The sequence below is a fragment of the Ranitomeya variabilis genome, chromosome 5 (assembly GCF_051348905.1).
Source record: "Ranitomeya variabilis isolate aRanVar5 chromosome 5, aRanVar5.hap1, whole genome shotgun sequence".
Classification (NCBI taxonomy): domain Eukaryota; kingdom Metazoa; phylum Chordata; class Amphibia; order Anura; family Dendrobatidae; genus Ranitomeya; species Ranitomeya variabilis.
The window spans coordinates 688,447,177-688,471,994 of NC_135236.1; the positions used below are offsets into that span (position 1 = coordinate 688,447,177).

At 53.6% G+C, this 24,818-nt stretch overlaps 2 protein-coding genes across 6 annotated transcripts in view; both read left to right on the plus strand.

Annotated features, from left to right (window-relative positions):
* The first annotated feature begins 3,291 nt into the window (after positions 1 to 3,291).
* LOC143775183 (uncharacterized) lies at positions 3,292 to 12,138 on the plus strand. The gene is made up of 2 exons (XM_077263025.1): positions 3,292 to 4,420; positions 12,062 to 12,138. The coding sequence occupies exons 1-2, from the start codon at positions 3,292 to 3,294 to the stop codon at positions 12,136 to 12,138; spliced, it is 1,206 nt and encodes a 401-aa protein (XP_077119140.1).
* The window catches only part of PLCZ1 (phospholipase C zeta 1), a 58,643-nt gene continuing 45,621 nt past the window's right edge, over positions 11,797 to 24,818 (plus strand). The window contains exons 1-6 of one of the 5 annotated variants that reach the window (XM_077267266.1): positions 11,797 to 12,231; positions 16,618 to 16,735; positions 17,100 to 17,331; positions 17,854 to 18,055; positions 18,831 to 18,975; positions 22,182 to 22,352. In XM_077267266.1, the coding sequence (XP_077123381.1) occupies positions 12,221 to 12,231; positions 16,618 to 16,735; positions 17,100 to 17,331; positions 17,854 to 18,055; positions 18,831 to 18,975; positions 22,182 to 22,352 (879 nt within the window). In that variant the 5' untranslated portion in view covers positions 11,797 to 12,220. The remainder of the gene's footprint in view (positions 12,232 to 16,617; positions 16,736 to 17,099; positions 17,332 to 17,853; positions 18,056 to 18,830; positions 18,976 to 22,181; positions 22,353 to 24,818) is intronic. The other 4 variants (XM_077267267.1, XM_077267268.1, XM_077267269.1 and 1 more) reach the window with 4 other exon arrangements.

A 24,818-nucleotide genomic window follows, 5' to 3' on the forward strand; every position in this document is an offset into this window, starting at 1 on the left:
ACCCTACTTGTAACACTGTGGCCAGGAGAGAGCCTTGTTATACCCTACTTGTAACACTGGGGCCAGGACAGAGCCTTGTTGTACCCTACTTGTAACACTGGAGCCAGGACAGAGCCTTGTAGTGCCCCCTTGTAACACTGGGGCCAGGACAGAGCCTTGTGGTACTCCACTTGTAAAACTGGGGCCATAACAGAGCCTTGTGGTACCCAACTTGTAACACTGGGGCCAGGACAGAGCCTTGTGGTACCCCACGTGTAACACTGTGGCCAGGACAGAGCCTTGTTGTACCCCACGTGTAACACTGCGGCCAGGATAGAGCCTTGTGGTAACCCACTTGTAACACTGGGGCCAGGACAGATCCTTGTTGTACCCTACTTGTAACACTGTGGCCAGGACAGAGCCTTGTTGTACCCTACTTGTAACACTGGGGCCAGGACAGAGCCTTGTTGTACCCTACTTGTAACACTGGAGCCAGGACAGAGCCCTGTAGTGCCCCCTTGTAACACTGGGGCCAGGACAGAGCCTTGTGGTACCCCACTTGTAACACTGGGGCCAGAACAGATCCTTGTGGTACCCAACTTTTAACACTGGGGCCAGGACATAGCCTTGTTGTACCCCACTTGTAACACTGGGGCCAGGACAGAGCCTTGTGGTACCCCACTTGTAACACTGGGGCCAGGACAGAGCCTTGTTGTACCCCACGTGTAACACTGCGGCCAGGACAGAGCCTTGTGGTACCCCACGTGTAACACTGCGGCCAGGACAGAGCCTGGTGGTACCCCACTAGTAACACTGGGGCCAGGACAGAGCCTTGTGGTACCCCACTAGTAACACTGGGGCCAGGACAGAGCCTTGTGGTACCCCACTAGTAACACTGGGGCCAGGACAGAGCCTTGTGGTCCCACTTGTAACACTGTGGCCAGGACAGAGCCTTGTGGTACCCTACATGTAACACTGTTGCCAGGACAGAGCCTTGTGGTGCCCCACTTGTAACACTGGGGACAGGACAGAGCCTTGTGGTACCCCAGTAGTAACACTGGGGCCAGTACAGAGCCTTGTGGTACCCTACATGTAACACTGGGGCCAGGACAGAGCCTTGTGGTCCCCACTTGTAACACTGTGGCCAGGACAGAGCCTTGTGGTACCCTACATGTAACACTGGGGCCAGGACAGAGCCTTGTGTTACCCCACTTGTAACACTGGGGCCAGGACAGAGCCTTGTGGTACCCCACTTGTAATACTGGGGCCAGGACAGAGCCTTGTGGTACCCCACTTGTAACACTGGGGCCCGGACAGAGCCTTGTGGTACCCCACTTGTAACACTGTGGCCAGGACAGAGCCTTGTGGTACCCTACATGTAACACTGGGGCCAGTACAGAGCCTTGTGGTACCCCATTAGTAACTCTGGGGCTAGTACAGAGCTTTGTGGTGCCCATCTTGAAACACTTTACTAATTGCATGTACAACCATTTATTACCACTCTTTGGTATGATCACTGAGCCAGTTATGAATCCACCTAACCGTAGCCTTGTCAATCACATACTTGGTCATTTTGTCAATAAGGATAATATGTGTCACGATATGGTATGAAATATCATATAAGTTTAGTTCTGTTGCTAGCAAGCTGTGGGTTAGTAACCCCCCTTCCCTTTCACTCAGCCAAGAGCTGCCTTGCCAATGTATGTGAGAGGGGAGTTTTATTGAAGAAAGGCATTTACGACCGGCATTTCCTGCCGTGTAAGCTCGTGTCCAGGTTTCACTGGACTAGAAGCTTCTAGAATCATGAAAGTCTTTTGTTCTGTTTTTGGAAGATATTAGGCAAATTGTTTAAGTTAAGACCACGAAAACATATATTTGTAATCTCCATCGAAGGAGCTACCCATCACTCTAAACATGAGCTTTTAACTCCATCAGGGGAAGAAGTAGGGATTTCTCTGTAAATATACATCCCAAATAGGACATATTTGATCTCACTAGAATGCCAGCGATAATACGAGATGAATGAGGGGTATGGTGCGATGATGATATGTTCAGCAGCGGAATTACAAGTCTTAGAAAGATTTAGCTTATACTTAGTCAGAATGCAGAGAGAGGAGGGACTGGGATAGCCAGCCTTTTTGGTGATGTCACCAGGTTAAGCTATAACTGTTTTGGCCGGACTCCAGCAGTGAGTCTGTTGCTGGAAGAACATGTGGGTCTGACCTGAAGAGCTGTACCTCATGCATTGGGATTTTTGGGAGCCCTCCCCCCTAGCATGGTGTTTGCCTGAACTGATATGAACTAAGAACATGTGAGTTATCTTTTCTTCCTTTAATCCCTTTATTTTCATAATTACCTTGTACATATTTGCAATTGTCTCACTTGTAACATCTTTGTAAAAAATTTTGATAAACACTGCATAAACTTTATGGGTATATTATTTCATGCCAGTTATTTCTCCATGCTCTAAAAACGTACCCTGTCTCTTGAAGGGAAAGTACGCTACTGTTTAGGGGTTTGCTTCGGACCCGTCTAATCGAGGCTGGTGGCAGTGATACCGTGTACTGTGCAGGCCTTTGGGTTTCACTGTAGCGACTGCGGCTTGATAATTATTGTTCCTGCCTGAGTGGGAGTAGTTATCGCGTCGCTGCAGCGCGCCCAATAGCCAGTACATAGCAGGCAGCCTTTCTGGTGACCAATGACCCTAGGTGCAGTACCTAATCTGACCTGAGAGTAAGGGGGGCGTCAGAGAGCTGCAAGTGTTAAGTGGAACTGTAAGCGGGATATACACAAATCCCTGCAGTTCATGGTATATTGAAGAGCAGTGGGATACCTAAAATAAGCCCCTGCTGTAAACTAAGAGGTCAATAACCTTGTGTGTGTTCTTTTCATCACATTGTGGCAGTGGAGGGATAACTAGGATAAGCCCCTCTGCACATGTGATAGCCGTCTGCTGGTCTAAAGTTACCCCGATCCGTGACATATTGTGGGCAGCGGCTAAGGGATCTTGACAGTCGCGGTGTGAATCGTGACATATTGGTGGCAAGGCGGTGGGATATTAGAGCATTAGTGATTTGGTTTGAGCAATCATTCCTCTCACTAAAATCTTGCAGAAAGTTCTTGCGAGAACTCTGCGCAAATAAGTTTGGAGAACGAACTCGGTGTTTATTAGTTGTGAGACAATTGTGTACTGGTAATTATCCCCTCCCTTTCTCTTCGTTTTTCTATTCTATCTTTTATTTGGCAACCATGGCGGCGAAAGGAGAAGCCTGGTACGCCCAGCAGAAGAAAGACACTCTTGCTGGGATATGCATGTACCATGGCCTGAACCCCCAGAACAAGACCAAGACTCAAATGGTCGCTGAACTGGTGCAGTGGGAAGCCGCTCTAGACCACTCACAGAGCCCAGAAGCCGCAGATGCCAGCACCAGCGAACGTGGTGCTGCAGCAGAGGTTCAACCACTGAATACGGGCCCTACTGGCAACCAGGGGGGCGCAGACCTCCGCCTGCAGCTGGCTCTGCAACAATGCTCCGCAGATGACCTAGAGAGACGTCTGCAGCTGATCCAGCAATACCAGGAGCAAGCCGAGCGAGAGTCCCAGCGAGAGGCAGAGAGAGCCGAGCGAGAGGCCCAGCGAGAGGCAGAGAGAGCCGAGCGAGAGGCCCAGCGAGCCGAGCGAGAGGCCCAGGCCCAGCGAGCCGAGCGCCAAGCCCAGCGAGAACATGAACTGGAGATGCTCCGGCAGGGGGGGACGCCTTCCACTGCCCAGAGCCGTGAGCCCAGCAGCGCTCAGACACCAAAGCCCCGGCCCGACCACTTTCCTGTTATGGAAAAGGATGGGGACTTGGACACTTTTCTGCGGGCCTTTGAGAAAGCCTGCAGGCAGTACCAGCTGCCTACACAAGAATGGGCACGATACCTGACACCAGGGCTGAGAGGAAAAGCTCTGGAGGCGTTTGCTGCCCTCCCTCAAGAACAAGATGGTGACTATGAGGCCATCAAGCAGGCTCTCATAGCCAAGTACCAGCTTACACCCGAGGTGTACCGTAAGAAGTTCCGGACCCTCCTACGTGGCCCACACGACAGTTACAGTGATGTGGTGCATGGACTGGGGACCCACTTTGACCAGTGGACCCAAGGACTGTCAGTGACCACCTTTGCACAGCTGCGAGACCTGATGATCAAAGACCAGTTCTTCCATCTTTGCCCAACTGAGGTGCGACAGTTCGTGATGGACAGAGAACCCAAAGACGTGACGAAAGCAGCGCAGATTGCCGATGCCTATGAGGCCAACCGTAGATCGGAAGTGCGGAAGCCAGTCACCACCAGCTGGAGAGGGGGTAAGCCTGCAGCCAACGCCAGTACCCCTGCCAGCCAACCCACCAGAGGTCCTGTCCCCGTGGCCAACAGCACCAGACCAACCACCGAACTTCGCCAGTGTTACCACTGCAGGCAGACTGGACACCTCAGTCACCGATGTCCAGCCAAGCAGAAGAACCCCTCATCCCAGGCCCCAGGGCCTAATGCAGCAGTTCTTTTGGTGGGTGGTGTGGCTGGGAGGGGGTGTGATAACGTACAGTCTGTCATTGTGGGAGGTCATGTTGCTACAGGCCTCAAGGACACCGGGGCTGAACGAACCCTCATCCGACCCGAACTGGCGGCCCCTGAAGAAATCATTCCGGGGAAAACCCTAACTGTCACTGGGATTGGGGGCATCAGCTGACCCTTACCGATGGCTCGGGTTTTTATTGATTGGGGTGCCGGGAGCGGGGTGAAGGAAGTGGGGCTGTCTGATAATTTGCCCACTGATGTTTTGTTGGGGACTGATTTGGGGAGGTTGTTTGCATACTACGTCCCTGACACCCCTCCCCAATCTGCTAATAAGGGTAACGTTAACCCTGATGATGATGATGGGAAATCGCATGTATTACCTGACCATGCTTTATCTTGTAATGATGCATCTGTTAACCATTTTTGCCCTAGGATTGATGGGGGAAATGTTGTACCTGTGCCAACTGTATCTGATAATGATGTTTCTGTGAAAGTTGATGTGTCCATAGGTACAGGAGTGCTCAGCCACGTCGCTCTGCGGAGTGAGACGGCTGAGGAACCCCTAGCAGGGGCAAGTGTCGGTGCTACCGGAAATGGGGAGATACATGGGAACCGTGAGGAAGGTGATGCCATGCAATTGACCAGTGCCACCGAGGAAGGTAACTGGCCCATAAGTAGCAATGCTCCTGAGGTAACGGGGGTGGATGGGGAGGTAGAGCCCATAGCAGCGTCGGCTGATGGGTCTGTAGAAACCCCCGGGGAGACAGCCTACGTAGCTGCTGTCACCCGCAGTCAGAGTGCCCGGAACGCAGATAACTGTTTGCCTCCCGGACCCTCCTCAGTCATCAGTGTGACTGAACCAGAGGTGGACCCAGAGCAGGTCCAAGAGGGTTCCCGTGGGGAAGGGACCCTGACATCGCTTTTGGCTTCCCCTAGCCAGGAGTTTCAGGCCGCTCTGCACACAGATGCGAGCCTAGAGAGTTTGAGACAACTCGCCGGGACGTCATTCTCCGAGACTGATAAGGAGAAGGTGTTCTGGGAAGGAGGAAGGTTGTACCGGGAGACAGTACCCGGAGAATCACAAAAGGAGTGGTTGAGGGAAAGACAGCTGGTCGTCCCACAGCAATTCCGGGGTGAGTTGTTGCGGATTGCCCATGAGATCCCGCTAGCTGGACACTTGGGGATCAGCAAAACTAAGGCCCGGCTGTCTCAACACTTCTATTGGCCTAAGATGGGGACAGATGTGTCAAACTACTGCCGCTCCTGTATCACCTGTCAAAGTGTGGGGAAGGCGGGGCCTGCTCTTAAGGCTCCCCTGATCCCTTTGCCAGTGATAGAGGAGCCTTTCCAGAGGATTGCGGTGGACATTGTGGGCCCGCTGGCCGTCTCCAGCAGCTCTGGAAAGCGATATATTCTTACTGTGGTAGACTACGCTACCCGGTACCCAGAGGCAGTAGCTCTGTCGTCAACTAGGGCAGATAGGGTGGCGGATGCCCTGTTGGCCATCTTTTCACGGGTAGGATTTCCCAGGGAAATGCTTACTAATCGAGGGACCCAATTTATGTCTCACCTAATGGAGGCTCTCTGTAAGAAAATGCAGGTGAAGCACCTGGTATCGAGTGCGTATCACCCACAGACCAATGGCTTGTGTGAACGCTTCAATGGTACCCTCAAACAGATGCTACGCATGCTGGTTCAGACTCAAGGGCGTGACTGGGAGCGGTACCTCCCACACCTGCTATTCGCTTACCGAGAGGTTCCGCAGGCCTCGACGGGGTTCTCCCCCTTCGAGCTCCTGTACGGCAGGCGAGTCAGGGGACCCCTTGGGTTGGTAAGAGAATCCTGGGAAGAGGAGCCGAACCCTTCTGAAGTGTCCATAGTGGAGTATGTCATGCGCTTCCGTGACAAGATGCAGACCTTGACGCAGTTGGTGCATGACAACATGACGCAGGCTCAGGCTGATCAGAAGCACTGGTACGACCAGAACGCCCGGGAGCGGACCTACCACGTGGGTCAAAAGGTGTGGGTGCTGGTTTCTGTACCAACGGATAAGCTTCAGGCAGCCTGGGAGGGCCCGTACGTCGTCCACCAACAGCTCAACCCGGTCACCTATGTGGTCACGCTTGACCACACTTGGGGTAGGCGAAAGGCCTTTCACGTCAACATGATGAAGGCTCATCACGAACGTGAACCTTTCGTCCTACCGGTCTGCAGCGCACCCGAAGAAGGGGAGGAAGACACCCTCCTGGACATGCTGGCCCAAGCCAAGGCCCGTGGGTCCATTGAGGACGTGGAGGTAAGCGCCTCGCTAGATGAACCACAGCGGTTGCAGTTGCAAACCACACTGGAACCCTTCCGGGTTGTGTTCTCCAACTGGCCTGGAAGGACTGAGTTAGCGGTCCACGAGGTGGACACCGGGAATCACGCCCCACTACGGCGAACACCCTATCGAATCTCTGACCAGGTGCAGCAGATTATGCGCCAGGAGATCGATGAGATGTTACAGCTGGGGGTGATTCGACGGTCAAAGAGCGCGTGGGCCTCACCTGTAGTTCTCGTGCCAAAGAAGGACCGGACCACCCGGTTCTGCGTGGACTACAGGGGGCTCAACGCCATTACAGCCTCTGACGCGCACCCAATGCCGCGCATCGAGGAGCTGCTTGAGAAGTTAGCTGGCGCAAAATACCTGACAATAATGGATCTGAGTCGCGGATACTGACAGATTCCCCTGAGCCCCGAGGCGCAGGTTAAGTCCGCCTTTATCACACCCTTTGGACTGTACGAGTCCACGGTCATGCCCTTCGGCATGAAGAATGCCCCTGCCACTTTCCAGCGGATGGTCAATTTCCTGCTTCAGGGACTGGAGAAGTACGCTGTGGCGTACTTAGATGACATTGCCATCTTCAGTCCCTCCTGGGATGAACACCTGCAGCATCTCGAGGAGGTGCTCGGGCGAATTCACCAAGCAGGCCTGACTATCAAGCCGGGAAAGTGCCAGATGGGCATGAGGGAGGTCCACTACCTGGGACACCGGGTAGGCGGAGGCACCCTGAACCCGGAGCCTGACAAAGTGGGCGTGATCGTGAACTGGCCCACTCCCAGGAACAAGAAACAGGTGATGTCCTTCCTGGGCACTGCAGGGTACTATAGGCGCTTCGTGCAGCACTATAGTAGCCTGGCAAAACCTTTGACGGACCTCACCAGAAAGAAGCTACCCCACATCGTCAACTGGACAGATGGCTGTGAGGGGGCCTTCCAGGCGTTGAAGACAGCACTGTGCAACGCCCCTGTGTTGAAAGCAGTCGACAGCAGTCGACCATTCTTGGTACAGACCGACGCCAGCGAGTTTGGCCTTGGTGCTGTGCTCAGCCAGGTGGACTCGGAGGACCAAGAGCACCCCGTGTTGTACCTGAGCCGGAAACTTTTGCAGAGGGAAGTGGCCTACTCCACCATCGAGAAGGAGTGCCTGGCCATAGTCTGGGCCCTGCAGCGCTTGCAGCCCTACTTGTACTGTCGCACCTTCACAGTGGTGACCGACCACAACCCTCTGCGCTGGCTAAGCACCATGTGTGGAACCAACGGCAGGTTGCTACGCTGGAGCCTTGCCCTTCAGCAATTTGACTTCACCATTGAACACAAAGCGGGCAGGGAGCATGGGAATGCAGATGGACTGTCCCGCCAGGGTGAACCCACGGAGGTGCGCATGGAGGCATACCGAGAGGTTCTGCCGCCGTAGCGCACGCTAAAAGGGGGAGGTGTCACGATATGGTATGAAATATCATATAAGTTTAGTTCTGTTGCTAGCAAGCTGTGGGTTAAAAACCCCCCTTCCCTTTCACTCAGCCAAGAGCTGCCTTGCCAATGTATGTGAGAGGGGAGTTTTATTGAAGAAAGGCATTTACGACCGGCATTTCCTTACGTGTAAGCTCGTGTCCAGGTATCACTGGACTAGAAGCTTCTAGAATCATGAAAGTCTTTTGTTCTGTTTTTGGAAGATATTAGGCAAATCGTTTATGTTAAGACCACGAAAACATATATTTGTAATCTCCATCGAAGGAGCTACCCATCACTCTAAACATGAGCTTTTAACTCCATCAGGGGAAGAAGTAGGGATTTCTCTGTAAATATACATCCCAAATAGGACATATTTGATCTCACTAGAATGCCAGCGATAATACGAGATGAATGAGGGGTATGGTGCGATGATGATATGTTCAGCAGCGGAATTACAAGTCTTAGAAAGATTTAGCTTATACTTAGTCAGAATGCAGAGAGAGGAGGGACTGGGATAGCCAGCCTTTTTGGTGATGTCACCAGGTTAAGCTATAACTGTTTTGGCCGGACTCCAGCAGTGAGTCTGTTGCTGGAAGAACATGTGGGTCTGACCTGAAGAGCTGTACCTCATGCATTGGGATTTTTGGGAGCCCTCCCCCCTAGCATGGTGTTTGCCTGAACTGATATGAACTAAGAACATGTGAGTTATCTTTTCTTCCTTTAATCCCTTTATTTTCATAATTACCTTGTACATATTTGCAATTGTCTCACTTGTAACATCTTTGTAAAAAATTTTGATAAACACTGCATAAACTTTATGGGTATATTATTTCATGCCAGTTATTTCTCCATGCTCTAAAAACGTACCCTGTCTCTTGAAGGGAAAGTACGCTACTGTTTTGGGGTTTGCTTCGGACCCGTCTAATCGAGGCTGGTGGCAGTGATACCGTGTACTGTGCAGGCCTTTGGGTTTCACTGTAGCGACTGCGGCTTGATAATTATTGTTCCTGCCTGAGTGGGAGTAGTTATCGCGTCGCTGCAGCGCGCCCAATAGCCAGTACATAGCAGGCAGCCTTTCTGGCGACCAATGACCCTAGGTGCAGTACCTAATCTGACCTGAGAGTAAGGGGGGCGTCAGAGAGCTGCAAGTGTTAAGTGGAACTGTAAGCGGGATATACACAAATCCCTGCAGTTCATGGTATATTGAAGAGCAGTGGGATACCTAAAATAAGCCCCTGCTGTAAACTAAGAGGTCAATAACCTTCTGTGTGTTCTTTTCATCACATTGTGGCAGTGGAGGGATAACTAGGATAAGCCCCTCTGCACATGTGATAGCCGTCTGCTGGTCTAAAGTTACCCCGATCCGTGACATATTGTGGGCAGCGGCTAAGGGATCTTGACAGTTGCGGTGTGAATCGTGACAATATGAGATAGTTTAATGCTTTGCTGAAGTCGAAATATACTATATCCAGGGTTGGACTGGCCTGCCGAGGTATCGGGGAAATTCCCGGTGGGCCCTTGGCAGTGGAAGAAGGAGAGGAAGAGAAAAAAAAAAAAGCCTGCGTTTTTTGGGGGGCGCGGGCCCTTAAAAGCGCAGACACAGAATGAAACCAGGATAAGGGGCCAGGATGGATATATGGGGAGCTCCTGTGCTCTGGTTGCTATGGGCAGTGGCTCCTGTGCTCTGGTTGCCATAGGCAGTGGCTCCTGTGCTCTGGTTGCTATGGGCTGTGGCTCCTGTTATCTGGTTGCTATGGTCAGTGGCTATGGTCAGTGGCTCCTGTGCTCTGGTTGCTATGGGCAGTGGCTCCTGTGCACTGGTTGCTATGGGCAGTGGCTCCTGTTCTCTGGTTGCTATGGGCAGTGGCTCCTGTTCTCTGGTGTATATGGTCAGTGGCTCCTGTGCTCTGGTTGCTATGGGCTGTGGCTCCTGTCATCTGGTTGCTATGGTCAGTGGCTCCTGTGCTCTGGTTGCTATGGGCAGTGGCTCCTGTGCACTGGTTGCTATGGTCAGTGGCTCCTGTGCTCTGGGTGCTATGGGCAGTGGCTCCTGTGCTCTGGGTGCTATGGGCAGTGGCTCCTGTGCTCTGCTGCTATGAGTAGTGGCTCCTGTGCTCTGGTTGCTATGGGCAGTGGCTCTGGTTGCTATGGGCAGTGGCTCCTGTGCTCTGGTTGCTATGGGCAGTGGCTCCTGTTCTCTGGTTGTTATGGGCAGTGGCTCCTGTGCTCTGGTTGCTATGGGCAGTGGCTCCTGTGCTCTGGTTGCTATGGGCAGTGGCTCCTTTGCTCTGGTTGCTATGGGCAGTGGCTCTGGTTGCTATGGGCAGTGGCTCCTGTGCTCTGGTTGCTATGGGCAGTGGCTCCTGTTCTCCAGTTGCCATGGGCAGTGGCTCCTGTGCTCTGGTTGCTATGGGCAGTGGCTCCTGTGCTCTGTTTGCTATGGGCAGTGGCTCCTGTGCTCTGGTTGCTATGGGCAGTGGCTCCTGTGCTCTGGTTGCTATGGGCAGTGGCTCCTGTTCTCTGGTTGCCATTGGCAGTGGCTCCTGTGCTCTGGTTGCTATGGGCAGTGGCTCCTGTTCTCCAGTTGCCATGGGCAGTGGCTCCTGTGCTCTGGTTGCTATGGGCAGTGGCTCCTGTGCTCTGGTTGCTATGGGCAGTGGCTCCTGTGCTCTGGTTGCTATGGGCAGTGGCTCCTGTTCTCCAGTTGCCATGGGCAGTGGCTCCTGTGCTCTGGTTGCTATGGGCAGTGGCTCCTTTGCTCTGGTTGCTATGGGCAGTGGCTCCTGTTCTCCAGCTGCCATGGGCAGTGGCTCCTGTGCTCTGGTTGCTATGGGCAGTGGCTCCTGTGCTCTGGTTGCTATGGGCAGTGGCTCCTGTTCTCCAGTTGCCATGGGCAGTGGCTCCTGTGCTCTGGTTGCTATGGGCAGTGGCTCCTGTGCTCTGGTTGCTATGGGCAGTGGCTGCTCGGTGTAGCCTGTATGTATGATGTCACCGTATAGCGGGTGCAGTGGCTCCTGTGCTCTGGTTGCTATGGGCAGTGGCTCCTGTGCTCTGGTTGCTATGGGCAGTGGCTCCTGTTCTCTGGTTGCTATGGGCAGTGGCTCCTGTGCTCTGGTTGCTATGGGCAGTGGCTCCTGTGCTCTGGTTGTATGGGCAGTGGCTCCTGTGCTCTGGTTGTATGGGCAGTGGCTCCTGTGCTCTGGTTGCTATGGGCAGTGGCTGCTCGGTGTAGCCTGTATGTATGATGTCACCGTATAGCGGGTGCAGTGGCTCCTGTGCTCTGGTTGCTATGGGCGGTGGCTCCTGTGCTCTGGTTGCTATGGGCAGTGGCTCCTGTTCTCTGGTAGCTATGGGCAGTGGCTCCTGTGCTCTGGTTGCTATGGGCAGTGGCTCCTGTGCTCTGGTTGTATGGGCAGTGGCTCCTGTGCTCTGGTTGTATGGGCAGTGGCTCCTGTGCTCTGGTTGCTATGGGCAGCGGCTCCTGTGCTCTGGTTGCTATGGGCAGTGGCTGCTCGGTGTAGCCTGTATGTATGATGTCACCGTATAGCGGGTGCTGCGGTCTGTGCGCTCCGCACTGATGTGGGGGATGTTTGGGGAGCAGGCCGTGCAGCGCCCCCTGCCTGTCATCAGTGTCACAGCGGTGCCCCAGCAGCAGTGAGTTGCGTCCTGACCATACACTCTCAGATTGGGCCCTCAGGGGCCACACAGGGGAGTTTCTTCTCCTGTTCTTCTCCCTCAGCAGCTCCTTCTTGTAGGGGAAGGGACATTGGCGCAGCTGTATCAGCAGAACAGAGTATTTCAGGAGCAGAATGTGCTGCAGCTTCTACTATGACATCATCGCCACGTGTGTGATGTCACCAGATTCCGCCTGCAGTAAATCAGCCAGTTAGGAGGACGCATGCAGAGCAGCCAGCATGGACCACAAGTATCCTCCCGTTACTGGCCATCCGTGGGGGACACCCCGGAGGGGAGGGTGTTGGGGACACCCTGGAGAGGGGAGGGTGTGTGGGGGATGCCCCAGAGGGGAGGGCGTGCGAGTGGGGAGGGGAGGGCACGCGAATGAGGTCGCCCCGAAGAGGGGAGCGTGTGGGGGATGCTCCAGAGGGGAGGGTATGATGCGTTTCAGTACGGAGGGGAGGGTGTGGGTGGACAGAGGACACCTATGGTAGTACTGATGAGGAGGGGAGGGTGTGGGTGGACAGAGGACACCTATGGTAGTACTGATGAGGAGGGGAGGGTGTGGGTGGACAGAGGACACCTATGGTAGTACTGATGAGGAGGGGAGAGTGTGGGTGGACAGAGGACACCTATGGTAGTACTGATGAGGAGGGGAGGGTGTGGGTGGACAGAGGACACCTATGGTAGTACTGATGAGGAGGGGAGAGTGTGGGTGGACAGAGGACACCTATGGTAGTACTGATGAGGAGGGGAGGGTGTAGGTGGACAGAGGACACCTATGGTAGTACTGATGAGGAGGGGAGGGTGTGGGTGGACAGCGGACACCTATGGTAGTACTGATGAGGAGGGGAGGGTGTGGGTGGACAGAGGACACCTATGGTAGTACTGATGAGGAGGGGAGAGTGTGGGTGGACAGAGGACACCTATGGTAGTACTGATGAGGAGGGGAGGGTGTGGGTGGACAGAGGACACCTATGGTAGTACTGATGAGGAGGGGAGGGTGTGGGTGGACAGAGGACACCTATGGTAGTACTGATGAGGGGAGGGTGTGGGTGGACAGAGGACACCTATGGTAGTACTGATGAGGAAGGGAGGGTGTAGGTGGACAGAGGACACCTATGGTAGTACTGATGAGGAGGGGAGGGTGTGGGTGGACAGAGGACACCTATGGTAGTACTGATGAGGAGGGGAGGGTGTGGGTGGACAGAGGACACCTATGGTAGTACTGATGAGGAGGGGAGGGTGTCGGTGGACAGAGGACACCTATGGTAGTACTGATGAGGAGGGGAGGGTGTGGGTGGACAGAGGACACCTATGGTAGTACTGATGAGGGGAGAGTGTGGGTGGACAGAGGACACCTATGGTAGTACTGATGAGGAAGGGAGGGTGTAGGTGGACAGAGGACACCTATGGTAGTACTGATGAGGAGGGGAGGGTGTGGGTGGACAGAGGACACCTATGGTAGTACTGATGAGGAGGGGAGGGTGTGGGTGGACAGAGGACACCTATGGTAGTACTGATGAGGAGGGGAGGGTGTGGGTGGACAGAGGACACCTATGGTAGTACTGATGAGGAGGGGAGAGTGTGGGTGGACAGAGGACACCTATGGTAGTACTGATGAGGAGGGGAGGGTGTGGGTGGACAGAGGACACCTATGGTAGTACTGATGAGGAGGGGAGGGTGTGGGTGGACAGAGGACACCTATGGTAGTACTGATGAGGAGGGGAGGGTGTGGGTGGACAGAGGACACCTATGGTAGAACTGATGAGGAAGGGAGGGTGTAGGTGGACAGAGGACACCTATGGTAGTACTGATGAGGAGGGGAGGGTGTGGGTGGACAGAGGACACCTATGGTAGTACTGATGAGGAGGGGAGGGTGTGGGTGGACAGAGGACACCTATGGTAGTACTGATGAGGAGGGGAGGGTGTGGGTGGACAGAGGACACCTATGGTAGTACTGATGAGGAGGGGAGGGTGTGGGTGGACAGAGGACACCTATGGTAGTACTGATGAGGAGGGGAGGGTGTGGGTGGACAGAGGACACCTATGGTAGTACTGATGAGGGGAGGGTGTGGGTGGACAGAGGACACCTATGGTAGTACTGATGGGGAGGGTGTGGGTGGACAGAGGACACCTATGGTAGTACTGATGAGGAGGGGAGGGTGTGGGTGGACAGAGGACACCTATGGTAGTACTGATGAGGGGAGGGTGTGGGTGGACAGAGGACACCTATGGTAGTACTGATGAGGGGAGAGTGTGGGTGGACAGAGGACACCTATGGTAGTACTGATGAGGAGGGGAGGGTGTGGGTGGACAGAGGACACCTATGGTAGTACTGATGAGGAGGGGAGGGTGTGGGTGGACAGAGGACACCTATGGTAGTACTGATGAGGAGGGGAGGGTGTAGGTGGACAGCGGACACCTATGGTAGTACTGATGAGGAGGGGAGGGTGTGGGTGGACAGAGGACACCTATGGTAGTACTGATGAGGAGGGGAGTGTGTGGGTGGACAGAGGACACCTATGGTAGTACTGATGAGGAGGGGAGGGTGTAGGTGGACAGAGGACACCTATGGTAGTACTGATGAGGAGGGGAGGGTGTGGGTGGACAGAGGACACCTATGGTAGTACTGATGAGGGGAGAGTGTGGGTGGACAGAGGACACCTATGGTAGTACTGATGAGGAGGGGAGGGTGTGGGTGGACAGAGGACACCTATGGTAGTACTGATGAGGAGGGGAGGGTGTGGGTGGACAGAGGACACCTATGGTAGTACTGATGAGGAGGGGAGAGTGTGGGTGGACAGAGGACACCTATGGTAGTACTGATGAAGAGGGGATGGTGTGGGTGGACAGAGGACACCTATGGTAGTACTGATAAGGGGAGGGTGTGGGTGGACAGAGGACACCTATGGTAGTACTGATGAGGAGGGGAGGGTGTGGGTGGACAGAGGACACCTATGGTAGTACTGATGAGGAGGGGAGAGTGTGGGTGGACAGAGGACACCTATGGTAGTACTGATAAGGGGAGGGTGTGGGTGGACAGAGGACACCTATGGTAGTACTGATGAGGAGGGGAGGTTGTGGGTGGACAGAGGACACCTATGGTACTGATGAGGAGGGGAGGGTGTGGGTGGACAGAGGACACCTATGGTAGTACTGATGAGGAGGGGAGAGTGTGGGTGGACAGAGGACACCTATGGTAGTACTGATGAGGAGGGGAGGGTGTGGGTGGACAGAGGACACCTATGGTAGTACTGATGAGGAGGGGAGAGTGTGGGTGGACAGAGGACACCTATGGTAGTACTGATAAGGGGAGGGTGTGGGTGGACAGAGGACGCCTATGGTAGTACTGATGAGGAGGGGAGGGTGTGGGTGGACAGAGGACACCTATGGTAGTACTGATGAGGAGGGGAGAGTGTGGGTGGACAGAGGACACCTATGGTAGTACTGATGAGGAGGGGAGGGTGTGGGTGGACAGAGGACACCTATGGTAGTACTGATGAGGAGGGGAGGGTGTGGGTGGACAGAGGACACCTATGGTAGTACTGATGAGGAGGGGAGAGTGTGGGTGGACAGAGGACACCTATGGTAGTACTGATGAGGAGGGGAGGGTGTGGGTGGACAGAGGACACCTATGGTAGTACTGATGAGGAGGGGAGAGTGTGGGTGGACAGAGGACACCTATGGTAGTACTGATGAGGAGGGGAGGGTGTAGGTGGACAGAGGACACCTATGGTAGTACTGATGAGGAGGGGAGGGTGTGGGTGGACAGCGGACACCTATGGTAGTACTGATGAGGAGGGGAGGGTGTGGGTGGACAGAGGACACCTATGGTAGTACTGATGAGGAGGGGAGAGTGTGGGTGGACAGAGGACACCTATGGTAGTACTGATGAGGAGGGGAGGGTGTAGGTGGACAGAGGACACCTATGGTAGTACTGATGAGGAGGGGAGGGTGTAGGTGGACAGAGGACACCTATGGTAGTACTGATGAGGAGGGGAGGGTGTGGGTGGACAGAGGACACCTATGGTAGTACTGATGAGGAGGGGAGAGTGTGGGTGGACAGAGGACACCTATGGTAGTACTGATGAGGAGGGGAGGGTGTGGGTGGACAGAGGACACCTATGGTAGTACTGATGAGGAGGGGAGGATGTGGGTGGACAGAGGACACCTATGGTAGTACTGATGAGAGGAGGGTGTAGGTGGACAGAGGACACCTATGGTAGTACTGATGAGGAGGGGAGGGTGTGGGTGGACAGAGGACACCTATGGTAGTACTAATGAGAGGAGGGTGTAGGTGGACAGAGGGACACCTATGGTAGTACTGATGAGGAGGGGAGGGTGTGGGTGGACAGAGGACACCTATGGTAGTACTGATGAGGAGGGGAGGGTGTGGGTGGACAGAGGACACCTATGGTAGTACTGATGAGGAGGGGAGAGTGTGGGTGGACAGAGGACACCTATGGTAGTACTGATGAGGAGGGGAGGGTGTAGGTGGACAGCGGACGCCTATGGTAGTACTGATGAGGAGGGGAGGGTGTAGGTGGACAGCGGACGCCTATGGTAGTACTGATGATGATGTCACAGCTCCTGGGGCCATGGACCTTTGTTGATCTCTTAATACAATGTGCAGAGGGGTGAGCTCCAGAGCAGGAGAGCGCCGCGGGCTAATGACTCACCAGGACGTGGTGGACACGCTGAAGGGGTTAAATGTCACCACTGAAACCCAACATCTGAAATTCCTGATGAAGGTAAGAAACGGTCATCATCTCTGGTGATGGTGGTGGTGTCTGATGATGCTGGTGTTGATGATGATGATGGTGATGATGGTGTCAGTGATGATGATGCTGTCGATGATGATGATGTCGTTGGTGATGATGATGGTGTTGATGATGATGGTGGTTTCTTCCACTCGTACGTGGCTGTACACCATGTGACTCGTGTCCGGGTGATCCCATGGCGGCGGTGATGGGCAGGGTCCACTGTGGTGACCTCGCCTCCGGCCACTGCCGCCTGTCTCCTATCGCCAGCACTGATGACTGTCGGTTGCTCTCTGCTTCGGGGAACATTCTGGATCCCAGCTTACTTTTGCTCTGTTTCTGGGTCTTCACGCAGCAGGAGGATCCCGGCAGAACCGGCCTCATCCCCATCAGCGGCTTCAAGTCCATCTACAAGACGCTGGTCCACCGGCCGGAGCTGCTGCAGCTCTTCCACCAGCTGTCCAAGGAACACACCACCCTCTCATCACAGAGACTGCGAGAGTTCCTCCAGAACGAGCAGTGCCAGGCCACCGCCACAGAGGAGGCCGCACAGCGACTGATCCACAAACACGAGCTGATGGCGGAAGGTAAGAGCACGATGGCAGAGAGCGCAGCTCTGGAGGTGACTGGAGGATGAGAGACGATGTAACAGCAGAATAGTGAGCGCAGCTCTGAAGGTGACTGGAGGATAAGACATGATGTAACAGCAGAATAGTGAGTGCAGATCTGGAGGATAAGACATGGTGTAACAGCAGAATAGTGAGTGCAGCTCTGGAGGTGACTGGAGGATAAGATATGATGTAACAGCAGAATAGTGAGTGCAGCTCTGGAACTGACGGGAGGATAAGACCTGATGTAACAGCAGAATAGTGAGTGCAGCTCTGGAGGATTAAACATGATGTAACAGCAGAATAGTGAGTGCAGCTCTGGAGGATTAAACATGATGTAACAGCAGAATAGTGAGTGCAGCTCTGGGGGTGACTGGAGGATAAGACATGATGTAACAGCAAAATAGTGAGTACAGCTCTGGAGGTGACTGGAGGATAAGATAATGTACCAGTAATATAGTGCGTTGCCCCATTCCTGTGAATGATCCCGACCTCTTTCAGCCCGGAGGGACAACTACCTGACCATAGAAGGGTTCACCAGGTTGATGACTTCAGAGGACGTTCATATCCTGCAGAAGGAGCACTGCCAGGTTTATCAGGACATGACTCAGCCACTGACCAGCTACTACATCTCCTCCTCCCACAACACCTACCTGCTGTCCAACCAGATCGTGGGCCAGAGTCATCTGTATGCGTACAGCAGGTACTCATTGCAACCCACCATCTACCCCAGGGCTGCGGGAATGACGGGCGTCTGAAATAGTAAAAGAGGTCTGAAAATAGAGGGATTTCTCTCCACATGTCATTCTCCTGAAGAGGTCACATACTTTCCTCCTCTCCACATGTCGTGCTCTCCTGTGGAGATCACTTACTTTCCTCCTCTCCACATGTTGTGCTCTCCTGTGGGGATCGCTTACTTTCCTCCTCTCCACATGTCGTGCTCTCCTGTGGGGATCACTTACTTTCCTCCTCTCCACACGTCGTGCTCTCCTGTGGGGATCCCATACTTTCCTCCTCTCCACACGTCTTGCTCTCCTGTGGGGATCACATACTTTCCTCCTCTCCACACGTCGTGCTCTGCTGTGGGGATCCCATACTTTCCTTCTCTCCACACGTCGTACTCTCCCGTGGGGATCCCATACTTTCCTCCTCTCCACACGTCGTGCTCTCCTGTGGGGATCCCATACTTTCCTCCTCTCCACACTTCGTGCTCTCCTGTGGAGATCCCATACTTACCTCCTCTCCACACATCGGGCTCTCCTGTGGGGATCCCATACTTTCCTCCTCTCCACACGTCGTGCTCTCCTGTGGGGATCCCATACTTTCCTCCTCTCCACACGTCGTGCTCTCCTGTGGGGATCACATACTTTCCTCCTCTCCACACGTCGTGTTCTCCTGTGCGGATCCCATACTTTCCTCCTCTCCACACGTCGTGCTCTCCTGTGAGGATCCCATACTTTCCTCCTCTCTACATGTAGCGCTCTCCTGCGTGGCTGCCGCTGTCTGGAGATTGACTGCTGGGATGGAGAGGCAGATGAGCCTGTTGTCTATCACGGATACACTCTGATTAACAGGCTGTCCTTCAAGGCCGTCATCTCTGTCATCGGGCAGTACGCCTTCCAGGTCAGTGCCGCCGTGCGTTATACAGTAATAGCGCCATACTGCGCTCATGTCTTAGCGCCATACTGCGCCCACCACCAGCCTAGGGCTATAGTGCTAGCGGGGCTGACTTTTCACACCTATGATGTACATTGTAATCAATTGAGCGTGGAATAACATTAAGTGGTGAAATCACCAAATAATATCCCCCCTCGGTGTCCTATGTAATGGCTGCGTCTGACAATGCAGGGAGCTGGACGGCACATACCACAGCTGCTGGATGGGAGGGAGGGCATGCCTGATTATACAGATGGCATAGCAGTGGCTTGCAGTTGCTACTTTCTCAAGCAACATATTTCCTGCCTGTTTTATCACAGGAGGGAGTGATTCTGCTTCCTGAGCCCACCATAAATCAGGTGAGCGTGGTGAAGTTTTGGCTGCTGCTTAGTTAAGATGTCACTTTCTTGATTTATGATGAGATCAGAATGCTGAGACACTCGCTCCTGTGACAAAACAAGCAGGGAAATGTGTTACCTCAAAGGAAGAATTAGCTGTGAGGCCCTGCTGACCTGCGTGTAACTTCTCTTCTTCCCTCCCCTGCTCAGGAGCTGTGGCGTGTGCCGTTCAGGTCCCTGCACAGTCAGACCCACCCATTACTCAGGACACGGCGGGGTGGGGTGGAGGCACATTATAAATAATAATATATTTTATATTAACAAATCCAATGTCCATTACAAGATCTAATGATTAAAATCCACTTTGTTCTTGGGAATAATGTTAAACCATTAGGACAGATGCACTCCCTGTGGTGGGGTCAGGACAGATGCGCTCCCCTTGGTGGAGGGGTCAGGACAGATGCGCTCCCCGTTGTGGGGTCAGGACAAATGCTCCCATGCTCCCCGTGGTGGTGGGGTCAGGACAGATGTGCGCCCTGTGGTGGGGTCAGGACAGATGCGTGCCCTGTGGTGTGGTCAGGACAGATGCGTGCCCCATGGTGTGGTCAGGACAGATGCGTACCCCGTGGTGTGGTCAGGACAGATGTGCGCCCTGTGGTGGGGTCAGGACAGATGTGCGCCCTGTGGTGGGGTCAGGACAGATGCGTGCCCTGTGGTGAGGTCAGGACAGATGCGTGCCCTGTGGTGAGGTCAGGACAGATGCGTGCCCCATGGTGTGGTCAGGACAGATGCGTGCCCCATGGTGTGGTCAGGACAGATGCGTGCCCCGTGGTGTGGTCAGGACAGATGCGTGCCCCGTGGTGTGGTCAGGACAGATGCGTGCCCCATGGTGTGGTCAGGACAGATGCGTGCCCCGTGGTGTGGTCAGGACAGATGCGTGCCCTGTGGTGAGGTCAGGACAGATGCCTGCCCTGTGGTGTGGTCAGGACAGATGCTCGCCCTGTGGTGTGGTCAGGACAGATGCGTGCCCCATGGTGTGGTCAGGACAGATGCGTGCCCTGTGGTGAGGTCAGGACAGATGCGTGCCCCGTGGTGTGGTCAGGACAGATGCGTGCCCCGTGGTGTGGTCAGGACAGATGCGTGCCCTGTGGTGAGGTCAGCACAGATGCGTGCCCCATGGTGTGGTCAGGACAGATGCGTGCCCCATGGTGTGGTCAGGACAGATGCGTGCCCCGTGGTGTGGTCAGGACAGATGCGTGCCCCATGGTGTGGTCAGGACAGATGTGCGCCCTGTGGTGGGGTCAGGACAGATGCGTGCCCCGTGGTGTGGTCAGGACAGATGCGTGCCCCGTGGTGTGGTCAGGACAGATGCGTGCCCTGTGGTGAGGTCAGGACAGATGCGTGCCCTGTGGTGAGGTCAGGACAGATGCGTGCCCCGTGGTGTGGTCAGGACAGATGCGTGCCCGTGGTGTGGTCAGGACAGATGCGTGCCCCATGGTGTGGTCAGGACAGATGCGTGCCCCATGGTGTGGTCAGGACAGATGCGTGCCCTGTGATGTGGTCAGGACAGATGCATGCCCCGTAGAAGGGTCAGGACAGATGCGTGCCCCGTGGTGTGGTGAGGACAGATGCGTGCCCTGTGGTGTGGTCAGGACAGATGCGTGCCCCATGGTGTGGTCAGGACAGATGCGTGCCCCATGGTGTGGTCAGGACAGATGCGTGCCCCATGGTGTGGTCAGGACAGATGCGTGCCCTGTGGTGTGGTCAGGACAGATGCGTGCCCTGTGGTGAGGTCAGGACAGATGCGTGCCCCGTGGTGTGGTCAGGACAGATGCGTGCCCCATGGTGTGGTCAGGACAGATGCGTGCCCCATGGTGTGGTCAGGACAGATGCGTGCCCTGTGATGTGGTCAGGACAGATGCATGCCCCGTAGAAGGGTCAGGACAGATGCGTGCCCCGTGGTGTGGTGAGGACAGATGCGTGCCCTGTGGTGTGGTCAGGACAGATGCGTGCCCTGTGGTGTGGTCAGGACAGATGCGTGCCCCGTGGTGTGGTGAGGACAGATGCGTGCCCTGTGGTGTGGTCAGGACAGATGCGTGCCCTGTGGTGTGGTCAGGACAGATGCGTGCCCCATGGTGTGGTCAGGACAGATGCGTGCCCCATGGTGTGGTCAGGACAGATGCGTGCCCCGTGGTGTGGTCAGGACAGATGCATGCCCCGTGGTGTGGTCAGGACAGATGCGTGCCCTGTGGTGTGGTCAGGACAGATGCGTGCCCTGTGGTGTGGTCAGGACAGATGTGTGCCCCATGGTGTGGTCAGGACAGATGCGTGCCCTGTGGTGTGGTCAGGACAGATGCGTGCCCTGTGGTGAGGTCAGGACAGATGCGTGCCCTGTGGTGTGGTCAGGACAGATGCGTGCCCCGTGGTGTGGTCAGGACAGATGCATGCCCCGTGGTGTGGTCAGGACAGATGCGTGCCCTGTGGTGTGGTCAGGACAGATGCGTGCCCCGTGGTGTGGTCAGGACAGATGCGTGCCCCGTAGAAGGGTCAGGACAGTAGGAGCAGAACTCCTTTGTGCCCCATTTCCTTTTCCGCTATTGATTACTTGCGATCATTGCTGGTTCTTTTGATCTATGGACTAAATCCCATATATCCTGCAGCTGTTATATCCCGACCTTTCCTTGTACTTGTAGTACCCCCATATAGTGTACATGTAGTGCTGCCATATAGTAGGGGTGGATGATGCTCCCTGAATGACCACATGGACCCCTAATGTCTGGGATCTGTGCTCTGCCCTGTGCTGACACCCCTCTGTCTCCCATTCTTTCCCTCCAGGCCTCTCCATATCCGCTCATCCTGTCCCTGGAAAATCACTGCTCACCCCGGCAGCAGGAGGTAATGGCCAAACACTTGAGGACCATCCTGGGCGAAACGCTGCTCTCCATGACCCTCTGCAATTCATTCTCCAGAGTCCTGCCATCCCCTGAGGTGAGGAGAGAAGGAGAGGTGAGGAGAGAAGGAGAGGAGAGGTGAGAGATGAGCGAGGGGAGGGCATCTAATGCAAAGTCCCCCAATAAAATATGATTAGGATGCACACAGGGTCCTGGACTGCCACAGCTGCTGCAGAAGTTCTTTAGGTGAAGATAGGGAACATGATGTGATTCACTGATTGGAGGAAATGTCCTGAGACAAGAGGAGACGAGATCACGGGAAGAGGATGTTCACCTCCTCACCAGGGACAGCAGCCCCATCATGTCTATTACATCCTGGGGTACATATACAGTGGTGTGATAAAGGGTTCACCCCGTCCTGATTTCCTTTTTTTGTATATTTCTCACACTTACATGTTTCAGATCACCAAATAAATGTAAATGTTAGACAAAGATAACACAAGTAATCACACAATGCAGTTTATTTATAAATGAAGGTCTTTATTATTAAGAGACAAAGAAATCCAAACCTACAGGGTCCTGTGTGAGAAAGTGATTGCCCCTCCCCCCTAAAACCTAAATTAGCTGTGGTTTATCACATCTTTGGGAAGCTAAGATCACATGCCCTAGCCACACCCAGGCCTGATTACTGCCACATCTGCTCTCAGTCAAGAAATCACTAAAATAGGACCTGCCTGACAAAGTGAAGTAGACCTAAAGGTGCTCAAAAGCTAGACATCATGCCGCGATCCAAAGAAATTCTGGAACAAATGAGAAACAAAGTAAATGAGATCTATCATTCTGGAAAGGTTATAAAGTCATTTCTAAAGCTTTGAGACTCCAGCGAACCACAGTAAAGAGCCATTATCCACAAATGGCGAGAACATGGAACAGTGGTGAACGTTCCCAGGAGTGGCCGGACAACCATAATTATCTCAAGAGCGCAGAGACGAATCATCCAAGAAGTCACAAAAGACCCCACAACAACATCCAAAGAACTGCCTCACTTGCCTCAGCTAAGGTCAGTGTTCATGACTCCACCCTATGGGCTCATTTCCACTTGCGAGGAAAACGGACGAGTGCAATCCGATAAAAAATTGGATTGCACTCTGACCAATGTTATTCAATAGGTGTCTTTTCATTTTGCGATTTTTTTCTCAGCCGTAATCGGACTGAGAAAAAAATCGCAGCATGCTGCGATTCTCGGACGAGACTCACCAATGTAAGTCAATGGGTGCGAGAAAAAAAATTGCACAGCACTCGCACCATGCGAGTTTTGTCTGATTTTTACGCACCGGTGTCCTTTGAAAAGCCGGCAATTCAGCGCGGTGTACAGTAAAATCACACTGACAGGTTAGAATAGAGTAGATATATACACATAGAATAGGTATATATACATATTTATATGTCAGTGAGACACCTATATATATATATATTTATATTTAATGCAGCGCTAGATAGCATAAAAGCCGCTAATTCAATTGCCGGCTTCTGCTATCTCCTTCACAAACCCAACAGGATATGAGACATGGATTACATACAGTAAACCATCTCATATCCCTTCTGTTATTACATATTCCTCTTCACTAATGTAAGAAGTGTCTGTGTGTCAAATTTGGGGGCTCTAGCTATTAAATTAAAGGGTTAAATCGCAGAAAAAATTGGCGTGGGCTCCCGCACAATTTTCTCCGCCAGAGTGGTAAAGCCAGTGACTGAGGGCAGATATTAATAGCCTAGAGAGGGTCCATGGTTATTGGCCCCCCCTGGCTACAAACATCTGCCCCCAGCCACCCCAGAAAAGGCACATCTGGAAGATGCGCCTATTCTGGCACTTGGCCACTCTCTTCCCACTCCCGTGTAGCGGTGGGATATGGGGTAATGAAGGGTTAATGTCAGCTTGCTATTGTAAGGTGACATTAAGCCAGATTAATAATGGAGAGGCGTCAATTATGACACCTATCCATTATTAATCCAAAAGTAGGAAATGGTTGATAAAACACACACACATTATTACAAAGTACTTTAATGAAATAAAGACACAGGGTGTTGTAATATTTTATTCTCTTAATCCACCTGAAGACCCTCGTTCTGTAAAAAAGTAAAAATAAAAAATCAACAATATCCCATACCTTCCGATGATCAGTCACATCCCACGATGTAAATCCATCTGAAGGAGTTAAATCATTTTACAGCCAGGAGCTGTGCTAATGCAGTCGCTCCTGTCTGTAAAATCTTGTGAATTAATGGAAAGCAGGGGAATGTACTGTAGTTACTTTGAGTCGCGGTGATGCGCCCCCTGCTGGATGTCCTCATATGAACTCGAGCGTGGGAACTTTTCCCACGCTCGAGTTCATGTGAGTTCATCCAGCAGGGGGCGCATCACCGCGACTCAAGGTAACTACAGGACATTCCCCTGCTTTCCATTCATTCCCTGGGGTTTTACATCCACGAGCACAGCTGCTTTAGCACAGCTCCTGGCTGTAAAATGATTTAACCCCTTCAGATGGATTGACATCGTGGGACGTGACTGATCATCGGAAGG